The 16,939-nt window shown below is 44.7% G+C and overlaps 1 protein-coding gene across 1 annotated transcript in view; it reads left to right on the top strand.

Moving 5' to 3' along the window:
* The first annotated feature begins 3,003 nt into the window (after positions 1-3,003).
* GNAS (GNAS complex locus) overlaps positions 3,004-16,939 on the top strand; it is a 216,715-nt gene continuing 202,779 nt past the window's right edge. Inside the window, exon 1 of the mRNA XM_083357437.1 lies at positions 3,004-3,493. Within this exon, the coding sequence (XP_083213563.1) occupies positions 3,280-3,493 (214 nt within the window). The 5' untranslated portion in view covers positions 3,004-3,279. The remainder of the gene's footprint in view (positions 3,494-16,939) is intronic.

Raw genomic sequence — 16,939 nt, 5'->3', positions numbered from 1 at the left:
TCATTTTTTAAAAAACAAAAAAACAAAACCTCAATTTTGGTTGAATAAAAATGAAATCCCAAGCTTCTTAAGAGGAATTTAAGGTTCTTAAAATTCTTGGGGGAAAAATTATTCCAAGTAGTACCTCCACTGTACTCCTAAACAAGGCTGTATCTTAGACATTAGTTCCTATAGTAGGCAGAAAAGTCCCAGGTTTGTTAGACACTGCTGTCTAAAGCTGAGCCTTGGAAAATGCACACCATGTCAATTTGTCACTGGTAAGGCTCCTTGGTTCTTCCAAGGACATTCCTTATAATCTCTTTCATCCCACTCAGCCATTTTATCTTGTTACTTCCCTTAATTCTGCCAAGCCTATTCATTTTTCCTAGAATGAAGACAGCAGTTTCAGTGGCGGCCACAGGAGTTTTGCAAAAGTGGTGCATAGTCCTAACAATCCTTTCATCTCATTTCATCAGATTTCATTTCCAGCACGCTGTTCAACTTTCTTATTATTTATAATATTTCCAGTCTGTTTAACCAGTGGAACCCATTAGACCATCTAATTCCCAGATTTCTTCAGAGGATCTGATCTGAAATTATTCATTACATTTACTAAAGACTCAATCTCATTGCCTCTTATCTCATAAGGTGGCTCCAGAGTATTCTGTGTCTTGTCAGGAAGATGGTTAACATGGAAATATCTGCCTTGGCAGCAATGTTTTGGTAGAAAGCATTTTTGCTAATGGAAATATCTCCATTAGCAAAAACGTTTAAGTCAGATGGAGAAGTAAGCACTTAGGATGTAATTGCTATAGATTCAAAGGTATCATTTTAAAATGGAACAGAAAATAAAGGTGCTGACAAAAAGATAGTAAGGCAAATGAGAAGATGAGGTACGTCCCTTTATGGAGAAGAATAGATGGGACACTCTTTTGTTTACTAATCTGTCCTTCCTGAGGAATCATGACCTTGATGTTAGCATGGATGTGTATGGCTCCATATTTGGTCATCCAAAGTTATGATATTGTCAGCAACACAATTCCTTGGTATAGATAGAACCTTGCTGATAAGGTTGAAAGGATAGGGGTGACACTAAGAGAACTTCACAATAAAGTGAAAAAAGGTCAGCAGCTGTGTAAAGGACCTCCAAGATCAATCCCAGTAGACTGCCATTGCAAAAAACTTCAAAATTGTTACTAAGGATGTAGCTGTATATTTTTACACAAGTCTTGGAGGCTAATTGATGAGAAGCCCATCATCTCAAAAATTCCTCTAATTATTAGTAAAGAATATAGAACTTTGGTGATTGCATTTTGGACACTCAGCAACCAGCTCACCTATACAGCTGTTTGCAGTGTCGTGTGATTACATGGCCATGATTTGCAATGGTTTTTTTTTTGCCAGATTTAATGTTCCTTCAAAAGTTCCTAGTAAGTCACATCCTGTAATTTGAGCATCACATTTCCTTGGGAATAAGCTAAATTGAGCTAAGTATATCTAAAATTGTGCTTGCATCCAACCCATGCTTATCCTGCACAAATTGTACAACACATTCTTATATACTGTATGCCTAAACAAGTAACATTTCCCTGGTGATGCTATCATGCATGTTTTCTCTAGGCACAATATGGAGGTGATTCATCAGTTCCATCTTGGGATTTGTACCAATCACAATTATATTTGACTGAGAGATATAGTCCCAAATAAATGCTTTTGGGATCATAGCCTAAGCCTCATAGTTTAATACTGCACAAATTTACCCAAAAAAGGAGCTTGTTAATGGAATGCTTCTGGATTTATACTGATATAAAGTATTTTCTCTATCTTTCTGCCTTCCCCTTTTAAATTAGTAAAAGTTCTTTTTTCTTTACATTCTAAACAATGCCAATTGCACTGTTCCTGTTGCATCATTTCTTGGTAAATTGTCTGATCACAAACTACAAGGCCATTCCTCTTGTTGTACTTTCTGAAATGCAAAAAGAGGAAGGAAAAATGAGCTATTAATAAGCTTCTGTAAAGCCACTTGCTTGAGCTCTGTAGTTTTTCCTTTTGTTTGAATGCTAACTTTATATCTCTGATTAATCATAGTATATGATACACATATACTAAAACCACAGACTGGGCTGTCCATTAAACTTTTTCTATGGAACTGATATCATTTACTTTGATATCAGTTATTGCAATACCAAAGCACTGTATTATGTTTACTGTCTTAGACTTAGAGGGTTCTTATAAATCCAGCTTGCAGTATTTATATTGCCTTTGATAGAATTGTATTGCTGTATTTTAAATTTCTAAACTTCCTGTTGCATATCAGTTTGCCTTTAACAGTCCCATCTTCCAAATGTTGAAAGAATGAAGATATTTTACTTAATGTTTGGTTCCTTTGGAATCAGACTGCTAGAACCTACTATCATTACTATGATATATATTTTATTTATGCATTTGTACTGAGTAAAGGTGGGATCTCATAGCTCTCATAGCATAGGTATCCCACCAATAAGTGAGTCTAGTCTCACTGCTTCCTCATCAAATTTCTAGAAGACCATTCCTCAAATGCTATTAGCATTCTAGAGACTAACACTTTCTCTATTTCTTAGCATGAAACTAAGGCAAAACTCACTGGAACAAAAAGAAAGAATACCTAAAAATCAATTAGATGTAGCGCAAAGTTGGGAAGGGGGGTGGGTTGGGAGGGGTTTTATTTTGTTAAAGATAAAATGTACTGAAAAACTTTTCAATAAAAAAAATGCAACAGCGAAGTCTGTGCAGTAGATCGGAAAGAAAAAGACGAGAAACGACGAAGCAGCAGCCCTTAAATCATTTAAATACATCTAAAGAAGGAAGCAAAGACTGTAGGAAGTAGTTTTTTCTTGTGGAGAATACGGTAAATGCGGCTCAGTCACGTGTTTTGTGGTCGGACAACCCCCCCTAAACGTAAACCCAAATACACACACACACACACACACACACAGAGAGAGAGAGAGAGAGAGAGAGAGAGAGAGAGAGACACCAAGAGAAATACAGAAAGAAAAAGAGAAAAGATTATAGGGGGAAATATGAGCCAAAGAGGCCCAGAGCAAAAACGCGTCCCCGACTTCTGAGGGAAAGTTCCCACCACCCTGAGAGCCTATGGAGATGCTCCGGGACCGCCACTTTGAAAGCCGCCCAAGGGGAGAGAACCCGCCGAGCCTCCCGAAGCCTCCCGCTTGACCCGCGCCGAGCGAAGAACAAAACGCGTGTAGAAAACGGAGCGTGCAGAAAAGGACGCGCGCCCGCCCGCTCCCTTCTCTCCGCAGCATGGGGCTGTGCCAAAGCCTCCGCTCCGGGGGAGACCCCCTGCCCATCCCCGCCTATCCCCCAGGCGGAGGAGACGCGGCGGAGCTCCGAGCCGCCAAGAAGGAGAGCCGCCGAATCAAAGAAAAAGCCGATCGGAAGCGCAGCAAAGACATCGACAAGTCCCTAAAAGCCGAGAAGAGGGAGTACAAGCAGACGCACCGGCTGCTTTTGTTAGGTGAGAGGGAGCGAGCCGTGCGGGGCTGGGTGGCTGCGGGAAGCGTCGAAGGGAGGCGGGTTGCTTCTGACTTATTACCTCCGTCTCTCTTTTCTCTCTCTCTCATCCGGCCGCCCCTATGCTTTCGCCCTCTTGGCCTATGGGTTTGGGGCGCCCATCACCCCCCCTCCCCAAGCCTCTCTGGTGGGGATGATAGTTCACCACGCCTCGAAGGCGCCGCCGCCACCTGCTTGCCTTCCCGCCTTTCTTCGCTTGGACTTCGGTTTGCTCCTCCTCCCTTTTACTTTACTCCTCCTTTTTGTTTTTTTACACACACATAAAACGGCTGTAACTGTGGAAAGGGAAGTTTTCCAGCCTTTGCCTTTTCGTGGGATCGCTATTTTTTTTTAAATCCCATTTATATCCCGCCCTTCTCCGAAGACTCAGGGCGGCTTACAATCTAAAGCAGGGGTCTTCAAACTTGGCCCTTTTATGACTTGTGGACTTCAACTCCCAGAATTCCTCAGCCAGCTTTGCTGGCTGAGGAATTCTGGGAGTTGAAGTCCACAAGTCATAAAAGGGCCAAGTTTGAAGACCCCTGATCAGTGGCGTAGCGTGGGTTGTCAGCACCCGGGGCAAGGCAACCGGAAGCAGAAATAGAGGGGCGGGCGGGCGGTGACGTCACGGCACTGCTGAAAAGACGCGCCCCGCAGCGGCGTAGACTTTCCAAGAAGAGTCGCGCGCATGCGGGATGCTTCCGGGTCCCTCTCGAGGGCGGCTGGGCGGGGCTCCGACCTGCAAGAGCCGCTGCATTCAAGCCCGCACGTGAGCCCCGCTAAATAAAGCCACGCATGCGCACGAAGCTAGGCCGGCTGGCCAGCGGGTCCGTCTTCGCTCAGCCAAACCTGCCAGGGCGCCTGCGGGGCGCTTGCGGTTGGCCTGAGCCTGGGCGGAGAGTTGGCCGCTTCTATTTATTTTATTCAGTTTATGTGGCCGCCCATCTCACCTGCCGGACTCATTTCGCTTTGCAAGAAAGAGCAGCTCGAGAGCGGAGCCAAGCCAACTCTGTGCAGCCCTTGGGGCTCCCTGAGCAGCTCAGTGCGAGCGCGCCCCCCCAGATGTTGCGCCCGGTGCGGCCGGCCCCCCCTGCACCCCCCACGCTACGCCACTGCCCCTGATTTAAATGATTAAGCGCTGCTGCTTCGTCGTTTCTCGTCTTTTTCTTTCCGATCTACTGCACAGACTTCGTTGTTGCATTTTTGAAAAGGGGCAAGAGAGTGCGCGACAACTGGCTGAGGAATTCGGGGAGTTGAAGTCCACAAGTCATAAAAGGGCCAAGTTTGAAGACCCCTGATCTAAAGCGCAAATCAATGTGTTTAGCTCAAGGTTGACTCAGCCTTCCATCCTTCCGAGGTAGGTAAAATGAGGACCCAGATTGTTGGGGGCAATTAAGCTGACTTTGTAATAATGCCGCTTGGGGTGTGTGTGTGAAAGCCCTAATAAGCAGGCATATACATAGAATGAAGGCTACTGCTAAGCTTGTAAGCCGCCCTGAGTCTTCGGAGAAGGGCGGGATATAAATGGAATTTTAAAAAAAATAGCCTTCATTCTATGTATAAAAAGTAAAGGTAAAGGTTCCCCCGCACATGCGTGCTAGTCGTTTCCGACTCTAGGGGCCGGTGCTCATCTCCGTTTCAAAGCCAAAGAGCCAGCGCTTGTCTGAGGACGTCTCCGTGGTCATGTGGCCGGCATGACTAGATGCCAAAGGTGCACGGACCACTGTTACCTTCCCACCGTAGTGGTCCCTATTTTTCTACTTGCATTTTTACGTGCTTTCGAACTGCTAGGTGGGCAGAAGCTGGGACGAGTAACAGGCGCTCACTCTGCTACGCAGCACTCGGGATTTGATCCACCAAACTGCCGACCTTCTGATCGACAAGCTCAGTGTCCTAACCCACTGAGCCACCGCGTCCCTTCTCATTCTATGTATATGCCTGCTTATTAGGGCTTTCAGGCCCCGCCAAGCGGCATTATTACAAAGTCAGCTTAATTGCCCCCAACAATCTGGGTCCTTATTTTACCTACCTCGGAAGGATGGAAGGCTGAGTCAACCTTGAGCCTGGTGGGACTCGAACCTGCACTAATTGCAGGCAGCTGGTGTTACTTAAGGAGGCATTAGCCCACTGCTCCACCAAGGCTCTATTTAAGGTTACTAGCCTTATCGTTCCTCTCCGCTCCGTTCTGTATTTCTGTCTGTCCCTCTGCTCAAACCAAGTCGTTTTGCAAAGACGGTCCAGAAGAGGGTGGGGGTGGTTGTTGTTGTTTTTTAACGTCCGTAAGTTTGGGGCCATAAATTATGAGGCTGTTGCAACAACGACTTTCTCCCGCCACACCCACTTAAGTGTTTGAAAAAGTCAAGGATGATGAGCGCAGCCAACCCAACCCGCCTTGAGAGCCAAGTAGCCAGGAAGAGAGGAATTTACCCTTGGACGCTTTTATGGGGCGCCGGGTTGGGGAAGGTACAATTTAGCTATTGCGTAATAGAAAGGGATGGTTTGTTAGGGCTCCTCTGGAGAGCGGTTTAAATCTAGCCAGTAGCCTTTCCATCTGCAGCCGGCATGGGGCTGGCTGTTCGGATGGAGCGCGGCTTGAACCAAGGGCGATCTGAGTCATCTGAGGTCATTGGGCGGCACCCGCGTTTAATAAATTAAATCTCGGGAGGGAAAGAAAAGCCTTTTGCTCTTGAAATCCAGGGAAAGCCCTGATGTGTGTTGGCAGTCGCTTCTTCCAGATGGTTAAACTGCATCTTATGAAAATCTTTTAATGGCTTATTTTAAAACTTTAATTAACTGAAACCTTTAATTAATGTAAAGTTTGTCTTAAATTAAAATGTAAATTCAGTGAAGGAAAAGAAATTTTCACTCTTTTCCCTGCCTGGCTCTGAACTGTTCTTGTAAGGTTCCTCTTCCTTACTTATTAGGAGTATCTGGATGAGAATTGATTATAGTAATTATGAAAGGCCTATTTAGGGCAGCCTTGCATTCTTCTCATCTCTGCTCTGAAACGTATTTATCCAATAGAAGTCAATATGTGTAACTGAGGGTTGAACTGTGGAGTCCTTGGTGCTTTCTGAGCTTGGTTGTTTGCTTCTAGATACTTCAGTACCCAGTCCAAGTAAGTCTGGGACTCTACTGTTCAACCCTCAGTCACATATATATTCATATATCTGTTGCTCCTTGTGGTAGTACATAAAATTGTGCAGTGATGTTCATAGGGAAAGATCAAAGAAGGCAAAATGGTAGAAGCAGTGTCATGATGCCAGCCCTACTTGTAGCAATTATAGCCTTGCACCCTAAGCTCCACCTCTGTTAAGCATGGATGTGGCCTGACAGATTTGATACCATTTCCACCATATTGTCTTTTTTTGATCCAACCAGATCCCTGATGCTGCTGAAAAAAATGCTTCCTTTGCACGTGTGTGTGTGTGTGCACATACACACACACTATATATACTGTATCTTACATGTGTGTCTCTGTTAGAGAGAGAGAGAGAGAGAATGCTTTATTATAGTCATTGTACAAAAAAACATCATTCCACAGTACAAATAATACATAAATATAAACAATCTACTGAATATACAAGTCTGGCTAAAATAGGTGATCAACAGAGTCAGACAATAAATATCTAAGAGCTGCTTAAAGACTGTGATGTATTTGTATACAGAGTGGAACAATATTTAGGGATAACAATCTGATGATAACAATTAGAGATAAAAAGAGCCAGAACAACCAGGACATTTGACTAAAAATGGAGGCATGTCTCCTCTGATATAAAGGTAAAGGTTCCCCCGCACATGCATGCTAGTCGTTTCCGACTCTAGGGGCTGGTGCTCATCTCCGTTTCAAAGCCGAAGAGCCAGCGTTTGTCCGAGGACATCTCCGTGGTCATGTGGCCGGCATGACTAGACACCAAAGGCGCACGGAACGCTGTTACCTTCCCACCGTAGTGGTCCCTATTTTTCTACTTGCATTTTTACATGCTTTCGAACTGCTAGGTTGGCAGAAGCTGGGACAAGTAACAGGCGCTCACTCTGTTACGCGGCACTTGGGATTTGACCCGCCAAACTGCCGACCTTCTGATTGACAAGCTCAGCGTCCTAACCCACTGAGCCACCGCGTCCCTTTTTCCTCTGATATAGATAATATTAATCTACATATACTTCAGTGTTCCTTATAGTAATTTCCTGAATTTCTAAAGGTAACTGGGCAGACAACACTTCATTCACTATCCAAGGTTTCTAGTAGCTTGTATCTGAGTCAGAAGTGAAATACAGAGGCATATGTCACATTTTAAGCACATGCAACAGGCATAAAAGATTGCATGTTCAGCTTTTGGCATGTCCAAGAAGGGCTGAGTAGTTTTGGAGAATTGTGGCCAATCGTTATAGACAATACTGCTGGGCAGCACTTGGGTTTCATATCTGTAAGAAACATGGGGGCACAAATGTAGCATCCATCTGTGACTCTTTAAAACAGCCACTTCTTTTTCCAGCATTGTGTAGTTGTGTATTTTCCTGAGATCACATGGCAGCTGTAGAAGACTTTACCTTCTGGAGTCAAACCCAAAGCCCCAGTAGACGACAGTGAGCTTTTCCTGTGACTTAGGTCACCAGGCTGTACTAATCCAAAAATAAAGCATACAATTCCTCTGTTGTATATCGTAATACAGCTAAAGCGTTGTCTTCCCTGTCGTTCATATTCATACAGTTGCATTATGGATATAGAACTGAGTGGTCTGACTCCACCTAGGCTGAGCAGGAGTGGGCTGATGATCTCCAGGCATGGAGCTTTTGAGAGACAAGTCCCACCCTCTAATATCATTTCATTATTTCACTCAGAAGAACTGGGAAGTGATGCTGTTTGTCTCCTGCATGCAGAAACCTAGTTCTTCTTCACTAGCATCTTCCCCCCCCCCCCCCCGCCGCTTGAAAGGGAAAGAACTTTATTTTAACTAAATGTTGACATGGTAGCTTTCACACTAGATAAAGGTGTTTTGAACGTGGCAGCTTTGATATAGGCTTCCCATGTGATCAGGGTACTGTTTGGTTCAGGTAGACAATGACTCAGAGTGGTTCACAACGAAAAGAGTTTATTCAATACACATAAGTCAACTGACAACTGTCAAATGTTTCAGGCTTTTATACTAGAACTGTTTAAACTGTATCCAATCATCAGTCACTATTTTCCCGCTTCTTTACAACTTTAACCAATAGTTGCACCAGAATCTCCCGCTTCAAAGAACCTTCTTTGCAACCTGCTATTTACATGTTTGCAACTATCTACTGACATAACACCCCTTACCCCCCAGTTGTTGTTATTTATTGACATAGTCTCTTAAGTATTTGGGTGGCCTGTGGACCCTTGATGGATATCTACTGCTTTGAATACCTAAGTCATCGCTATCAGATTGTCTGCTTGGCTGGCTTACCCTGGTGGATCTGGACTCTAGAATTGTTGGCTCAGATGCTTCTCTGCTAACAAGTTGTGACTGTTGTTGTGTTTGATGTTGATGTTCAGCTAATGCGGGCCTGCTCAAAGGGGGCAGCTCCCAGTCAATTTGACTGTGTTGTTGGTTAGCTGTGGACGCACTGGTTTGAATTTCTGCTTCCCCACTAACTGGCAGGTTGTTATAATTAAGCCGTGATGCAATGTTCCCCCCGTGTATACTTTGATCCCCCTCAACTGGCATGCTACCAATAGTTCTCTTCCTTAGCTGATCTATATGTCTTTTGCTTACCCTATTCCCTTCCCCCTCAATAGTGTAAGACAAAGGCCCCATTATATCAGTGACCACCCCTGGGACCCATTTGTCCCCCTGTGCATAATTCCTGGCCCAGACTAGATCTCCAATTTTGAATGATCTGTTGGGAATGTCCGGTTCAGCACTTGATGGTAGTCTGTCAGGATGTAACCTGTCCAGTTTGGTGGTTAGCCTTTTTCCCCACCTCATCTCTGCCGGGCTTTTTCCGGTAGCCGTGCAAGGGGTCGTATGTTGGGTCAGCAAGAATTCTGCCAGTCTTTGGTGCCAATCGCCACGGATGATTCTCTTTAATGCATCTTTGGTGGTTCTCACGTTGCGTTCAGCCAAGCCGTTGGTGGACGGGTGGAAGGGTGCTGATGTTGCGTGTCTAATCGAGTTGGCCCTGAGGAAATCCTGGAATTCAACAGAGGTGAATTGGGGCCCATTATCTGACACAATTACATCAGGTAACCCATGAGTGGCAAAGAGGCCCCTTAAGACTTGTATTGTTTTACCTGAAGTCATTGAACTGACAGGTATTACCTCTAGCCATCTAGAGAAACTGTCCACCACTACTAGAAAGGTTAACCCTTGGAAGGGTCCAGCAAAATCAATATGAATCCTAGACCAAGGATTCCTGGCCAATTCCCACTTATGAGTATGTGTGTGTTGCAGCTCAGGTCTAGAACGCTAACACAAATAACATCCAGAAACACATTCTTCTATGTCCTTGTCAAGTCCAGGCCACCATAAGTGACTTCTAGCCAATGCCTTCATACGTACTATTCCAGGGTGGCCCTCATGTAACTCTAATAAAATTGTAGATCTGTGGATTTCAGGAATGACAACACGGTTGCCCCAGAGAATACATCCCAAATGGGATGATAGTTCATCCTTCCTTCTAAAATATGGAACGTACTTGGCATCCGGGTTAGTACTTGGCCACCCACTAAGGACCCAGGCCATGATTCTTTTTAGGATATTGTCTTTATTGGTGGCCTCAGCTATCTCTTTAGCAGTTAAGGGGCATTCAGGAATGTCCTGTAAAGACATAATTTGTCCCACAGGAGCAGGGTCTTCCTCAGTGTTGTTTAATGGCAGTCTGCTAAGGGCATCTGCATGTCCCATTTCCTTGCCAGGTCTGTGTTGAAGGGAAAATGAATATGCTGAGAGGAAAATTGACCACCTCAGCATCCTGGGCGACATTATTTGGGGTGTCTGTTTATCAGTGGTAAACAGTCCCAATAATGGTTGATGGTCAGTGAGTATGGTAAAGTTCCTACCATAAAGGTAATCATGGAACTTTTTTACTCCTGCCACGATTGCTAATGCTTCCCTATCGATCTGTGCATAATTCCGCTCTGCTTTAGTAAGCATCCTGGAATAATATGCAATTGGCCTTTGAATACCATGACTGTCCAAGTGGCTGATAACAGCCCCCACACCATAAGGTGAAGCATCGCATGCTAAATAAATTGGTTTATTCTCAATAAAATGGGTTACTGTTGATTGGCTAGAAAGAATATTTTTTAGTGTTTGGAAACTGACTCTATGTTTGTCAAGCCACTGCCACGGGGTTTTTTTTATCTAATAGTCTATGTAGAGGTTCTGCTATAGCAGCTTTGTGTGGCACGAATGTGTGGTAAAAATTAACTAATCCAAGGAAGGCTTGTAATTCAGCCTTGTTTTTTGGTTCTGGTGCCAATTTAATTGCCTTGATTATATCAGGGGTAGGATGAATTCCATTTTTGTCTATCCTAAATCCTAAAAATTCAGTGGATTTAACCCCAATACAGCATTTCTCCTTTTTTAATTTTAGTCCAGCCCTCCTAAACCTTTCCAATACCTGTTCCAGACGCTCAGCTAATATTTCTTCATTTCTTCCAGCTATAAGAACATCATCAAAATAAGGGCATACACCAGGTATGCCCTTTAAGGTCCTCTCCATCACCTCTTGGAAGATGCCTGGAGCTGCTGCACTACCAAATTGCAGTCTGTGGACTCGGAACGCCCCCTTGTGGGTAACTATAGTCTGAGCTTCAGCAGCCTCTTCAGAAACAGTTAATTGCAAATACGCCTGCGCCAAGTCTAACTTGGCAAATATGGCGCCGTCCTGTATCGTGGCGAGGACCTGCTTCACCGTCGGGACCGGGTAAGCGTGTTTTTTCATTCCAAGGTTCAGGGTGGCTTTGTAGTCAGCGCAGATCCTCACATCCCCATTAGGTTTAAGGGGTGTGACGATCGGCGTTTCCCACAAACCACCCTCAACTGGTTCTAGGACGCCTTGGCCTACAAGCTTATCAAGCTCGGCCTCGATTTTTTGCTTAAGGGCGAAAGGCACCCTTCGGGCCTTAAGCCTGATGGGTTTAACAGACGGATCTAAATTAAATTTAATTGGGGGCCCTTTGTATTTACCTAAAGACCCATCGAATACGTCTGCGAATTCATCGCAGACTGATTCGAGGGTCTTATTTTTAATAACTGTGTTTATTCCCCCTATCCAAATTCCCAGGGCAGGGAACCAGTTAAGGCCTATTAAACTAGTTCTATGGCCTTCAGTAACTATTAAATCTAATGCTCCCTTAAACCCCTTATATTTAACACTAAGGGTAATTTTCCCTTTAATTTTTATTGGGGTTTTTTGGAAGTCGGTCAATTGGATTTTGGTTGAACTAAGTGGAATCTTTCTGCCACTTTTTTGTTCAATTTTTTTAAGGGTTTCACTAGATATTATGGACACTGAGGCCCCAGAATCTATTTCCATTTTGCAAGGAATCCCTTGCAATTGGACTATAATTTTTAATTTTTCACCCGGAAAATTGTTAATTTTTCCCTTCCTAGTATGATTGACTCGCGCCACCACCCCGCGGTTCGGGAATTTAACCCTCGGTCTAGGGGTCTCTTTGCCACTATAGTAAGGGGTTACCTTACCTTCGGGCCAAACGTCGACTTCATGTAAGCGATTGTCGCGTGCACGACCCCTGCAAATGGCTTGAATGTGGCCGGTCTTCCCACACAATCTGCATCTGGCGGTACGGAATCTGCAAGTTGCACGGGGATGATTGCCCCCGCAGCTGCCACATCGGTTGTCGTTGTCGCGCGGTCTCGTTGCAGTGTCTCTCAGTTGTCGTTGGGTTGCGGTTGCTTGTCGTTGCGGTGTTGTGGTTTGGAATCGGCGGTTCGGTTCAGGGCCGTCGGTTCGGGATGGTTTTGCCGCCATTTTTCCAAACCGTCTGGTGACTTCGGCGATGTCAGCTTCCCATTGCTGGTCCACCTCCCCGCAGTCCACAAGGCCTTCTTGATTAATTTCGGTAGACGCAGCCATGCTATTGCGGGGGGGGGGTCGCGATACCCGGTGGATTCATAAGTCAAGAGTTCGTCCAGTACTTCTTGCAAATCGCCGGTGGGCTTGGCGATAATTCTATTTTGTAGTTGCTCATCTCGCAAGCCTAGTACCACTCGGTCCCTGATTCTTATTTCCAAGTTGTCATATTTGCATCGTACTGCGGCTTCTCTGACTGCAGCAACGAATCTTTGGATCGATTCGCCCGGTCTCTGATTTCTTTTTTCGAAAATGCGACGCCAAAAGAGTTCTGATCTCCTTGGCGTGAAATGCACTTTTAATTTGGCTAACAGATCGGCATATGGAACGCTTGAGACCGGCTGTGGTTGACACAGTCCTACAGCGATCCGATACACCGGTGTGCCGCATATGGTCAGTAAAGCTGCCGCCTTTTTTCGGTCATCTGTTATCCCGTTAACAAGCAGGAACCCTTCGACCTGTCCAACATATTCTTCCCAGTCCTCTGGGAAGTTTGGGTCGAATTCTTTCAAGGACCCGATTTGCGCCATTCGGAGGATTGTTGATTCCGCCGTGGCCGCTTGTGGTTGACTGTGACTTCTTTTCAAATTTGCCGCCTACGCGCAGCTGTTCTGCCGAACCTTCTCTGGTCCTCCGTCTATCCCATCCTCGTCGCCAGTTGTTTGGTTCAGGTAGACAATGACTCAGAGTGGTTCACAACAAAAAGAGTTTATTCAATACACATAAGTCAACTGACAACTGTCAAATGTTTCAGGCTTTTATACTAGAACTGTTTAAACTGTATCCAATCATCAGCCACTATTTTCCCGCTTCTTTACAACTTTAACCAATAGTTGCACCAGAATCTCCCGCTTCAAAGAACCTTCTTTGCAACCTGCTATTTACATGTTTGCAACTATCTACTGACATAACAGGTACATTTTAACATTTCAGTTGGGGCATGTTTTGCAATCTGCTGGACCAGTTCCTCTCCTGTGGTTTGGCACTAAGCCTTTCAGACAAAGCTGTTGACACTTGGAAAAACCAACCATTTCAAAGTAAATGTCTGTCTTCCCACCTGTCCTGGATACTTAAGGACCACTTCCATAAAGTTCAAAACAAAGGCACCCTGGGGACAAGGAGAGGCCTCTTTTTTCCAATTAGTTTAATTCTTCTTTTTGTCTTCATTGATTTTTTAAAAAAATGGAGAATATATGTCAGTTATTTAGATTTCAGATTTTATTAGATTTATATACTGCCCTTTCCTGAAGGACTCAGGGCGGTTTACAGGGCATTTTAAAATCATTTAGTTTGTATCACCTCTGTTTTGCCATTCGGCGAGTAGTTTAGTAGAATTATTGCGTAAGATTGTTGTTGTGTTATCTTAAAAAGGTTGCTAACTTTCATGATTTTAGTGGCTAGGTCACAGGTAGGCAACCTCGGCTCTTTGATGACTCACGGACTTCAACTCCCAGAATTCCTGAGTCAGCTGACTCAGGAATTCTGGGAGTTGAAGTCCGTGAGTCATCAAAGAGCCGAGGTTGCCTACCCCTGGGATAGGTTGACTTGGACTGTAGAGGTTTTTTAAGATCAGTGCATTCCCAGATTAAATCCTGGTCTACTTAACAATACACAATGATAACAAGAGAAGAAGAAAGAGAAATGTAGTCTTATATCTACTAGGATTTTATTATATTATATTATTTTTATTTGTATCCTGCCTTTTTATTTTTTACAAATAACTCAAGGCAGTGAACATATCTAATATGCCTTCCTCCTCCTATTTCCCCCAGAACATCAACTACCCTGTGAGGTGTGTTGGACTGAGAGAGACTGACTGACCCAAGGTCACCCAGCTGGCTTTCATGTCTAAGGCAGGTCTAGAACTCGCCATCTCCTGCTTTGAAGCCCAGTGCCTTAACCACTAGACCAGAGGTCCCCAACCTTTTGGGCACCAGGGACTGGTTCCGTGGAGAGAGGTTTTTCCACGGACTGGAGCGGGTGTGGTTTTGTGCACTGCCTGCATCTCGCAGATGGGACTTTGCTTGTTTGTGCGGCCCAGTTGCTGGCATGTCCCAGCCCGGTACTGGTCCACGGATCGGGGGTCAGGGACCCCTGCACTAGGCCAAACTGGCTCTAGATCGCCTATCAGTGATCATTTTAGTGCAACTTGGATATGGTTACGTTATCTAAAATATTTTGAACCACAAAATTACAGAGTTTGGGTAGCCAATTTAGGCCAATCCCTTGCTCATTGTAGGAATCCCAATGAAAGCATCCTCAGCAGATAATTATATATCCCCACTTGAATACAGTCATCTGAGTAATTGATATTAATGTTGAACTGTTCTCATTTGAAATCAGTTGTCCTGTATAGGTAGTCCTCATTTAATGACCACTTGTTCAGCAACTTTTCAAAGTTATAAGAGGCACTGAATGAGTGATACTTAACAACTAGTCCTCAAAGTTGTGGCGGTTACAGAGCCCCTGCAGTCACATGATTGTGATCTGGTCTCATACTGATGATTGCAGCATACTACAATCACATTGTTGCAGAGCACCCACAATTTCCAGAGATAAGCTCTTCCACTGATTAATTGTTCTCACTATCTCTTTAATCCTAGGTTGGATCTCTCTTCTCAGGTGCTTTGGAGAATAGGTTGACCCCTCTTCTCTGTGATAGTCGCTTGAGTACTGGACGACTACTATCATTTCACTCATAATCATAATCATAACAGTAAAGTTGGAAGGGACCTTGGAGGTCATCTAGTCCAACCCCCTGCTCAGGCAGGAAACCCTATGCCATTTCAGGCAAATGGCTGTCCAGTCTCTTCTTAAAAACTTCCAGTGTTGGAGCATTCACCACTTCTGGAGGCAGGTTGTTCCACTGGTTAATTGTTCTGTTAGGAAGTTTCTCCTTAGTTCTAGGTTGCTTCTCTCCTTGATTAGTTTCCATCCATTGCTTTTTCTCCTGCCTTCGGGCGCTTTGGAGAATAGCTTGAGTCCCTCCTCTTTGTGACAGCCCCTGAGATATTGGAACACTGCTGTCATATCACCCCTAGTCCTTCTCTTCATTAAACTACTAGACATATCTAATTCCAGCAGCCGTTCCTTATATGTTTTAGCCTGCAGACCTGTAATCATCTTTGTTGCTCTTCTCTGTACTCTTTCCAGAGTTCTCAACAACTTTTTTACATCGTGGTGACCATAACTGGATGCAGTATTCCAAGTGTGGCCTTACCAAGGCATTGTAAAGGACTCCTAGTCCTTCTCTTTATTAGACTAGATATACCTAGTTCCCTCAATCGTTCAGAGCATGGTTCAGCTTACCATCTTTGTTGTTGATGATGATTACCCTATACCTCATTCTAGTGGTTGTCCTTTTCTCTTCTCCCTGATAGTTTATTAGATCTTAAGCTATCTCGCACCAAAATTCCTTAATTTTGGCCCTATTCTTTCTTTTACTTACACTACTTTTATTCTATCTGTGATCTTTTATAGGCCAGGGCTAGGTTCATTTTTGTTAAGTGTCACAATATAACATCTGAATTTGATGTCAAGAGCTTGCCTGCTCACAGGTGAAATGTTAAGAGCTAATCCAAGCTTTTGGCTCAATATACATAAGCAGTTCATATGTTTCATCTGTGTTTTTTTTAATCTAAGGGTAGTTGTAATGTGACGATACTACTGTCAGTTGCTTTTCAAGATCAGATCACTGATTGCGGATTGCTAATGCTGCCCCCCCCCCAAGAAGTTTGGATCTATTAAGATTGATTGGCCCCTGGTGACTAATGGATTTTGATGGGTCTCAGAGGGAATTTGGGATTTTTCCTGGGGATCCGATAGGCCAGACATGTCAAACACAAGGCCCGGGGGCCGGATCCGGCCCACGAAGTGGTTTCATGTGGCCTGCGAAGCCATCCTGGAAAGAGTGAGGGAACGGCCCCCACTGCCTTGGACCTGGCCCAGAGACCCTCCTTCTGCCAGAGACCCTCAGATCTGTCCCACTCCTGCCCAAGCCCCCATAGGCACCCTTGATGTGAATGATGTAGAGCTGGCCACGCCCACCTAGTAGGCCACATGCATTCTAGCCACGCCCACCCAGTAGGCCACACCCACCCTGGCCATACCCACCCAGCCCCCTCAGGGCAACCGCAATGCTGATGCGGCCCTCAATGAAATTGAGTTTGACACCCCTGCGATAAGCAGTTCAATTAAGGCCTTAGTCTCTATCTGGAATGAATTGTGTTTGTGTGTGGCCACTGTGTGTTTGTTGATTCTGTGGGTTTCACTGATTTTCTGAGGAGGTTTAGGAGATGAAACAATAGAAGAGATATTTAGAGTACCAGTGGAGAAAGATGAAAGG

The sequence above is a fragment of the Vipera ursinii genome (assembly GCF_947247035.1).
Source record: "Vipera ursinii genome assembly, chromosome: 3".
Taxonomy (NCBI): Eukaryota; Metazoa; Chordata; class Lepidosauria; order Squamata; family Viperidae; genus Vipera; species Vipera ursinii.
The sequence above is the reverse complement of the archived record's forward strand: the minus strand, read 5'-3'. Positions and strand labels throughout refer to the sequence as shown.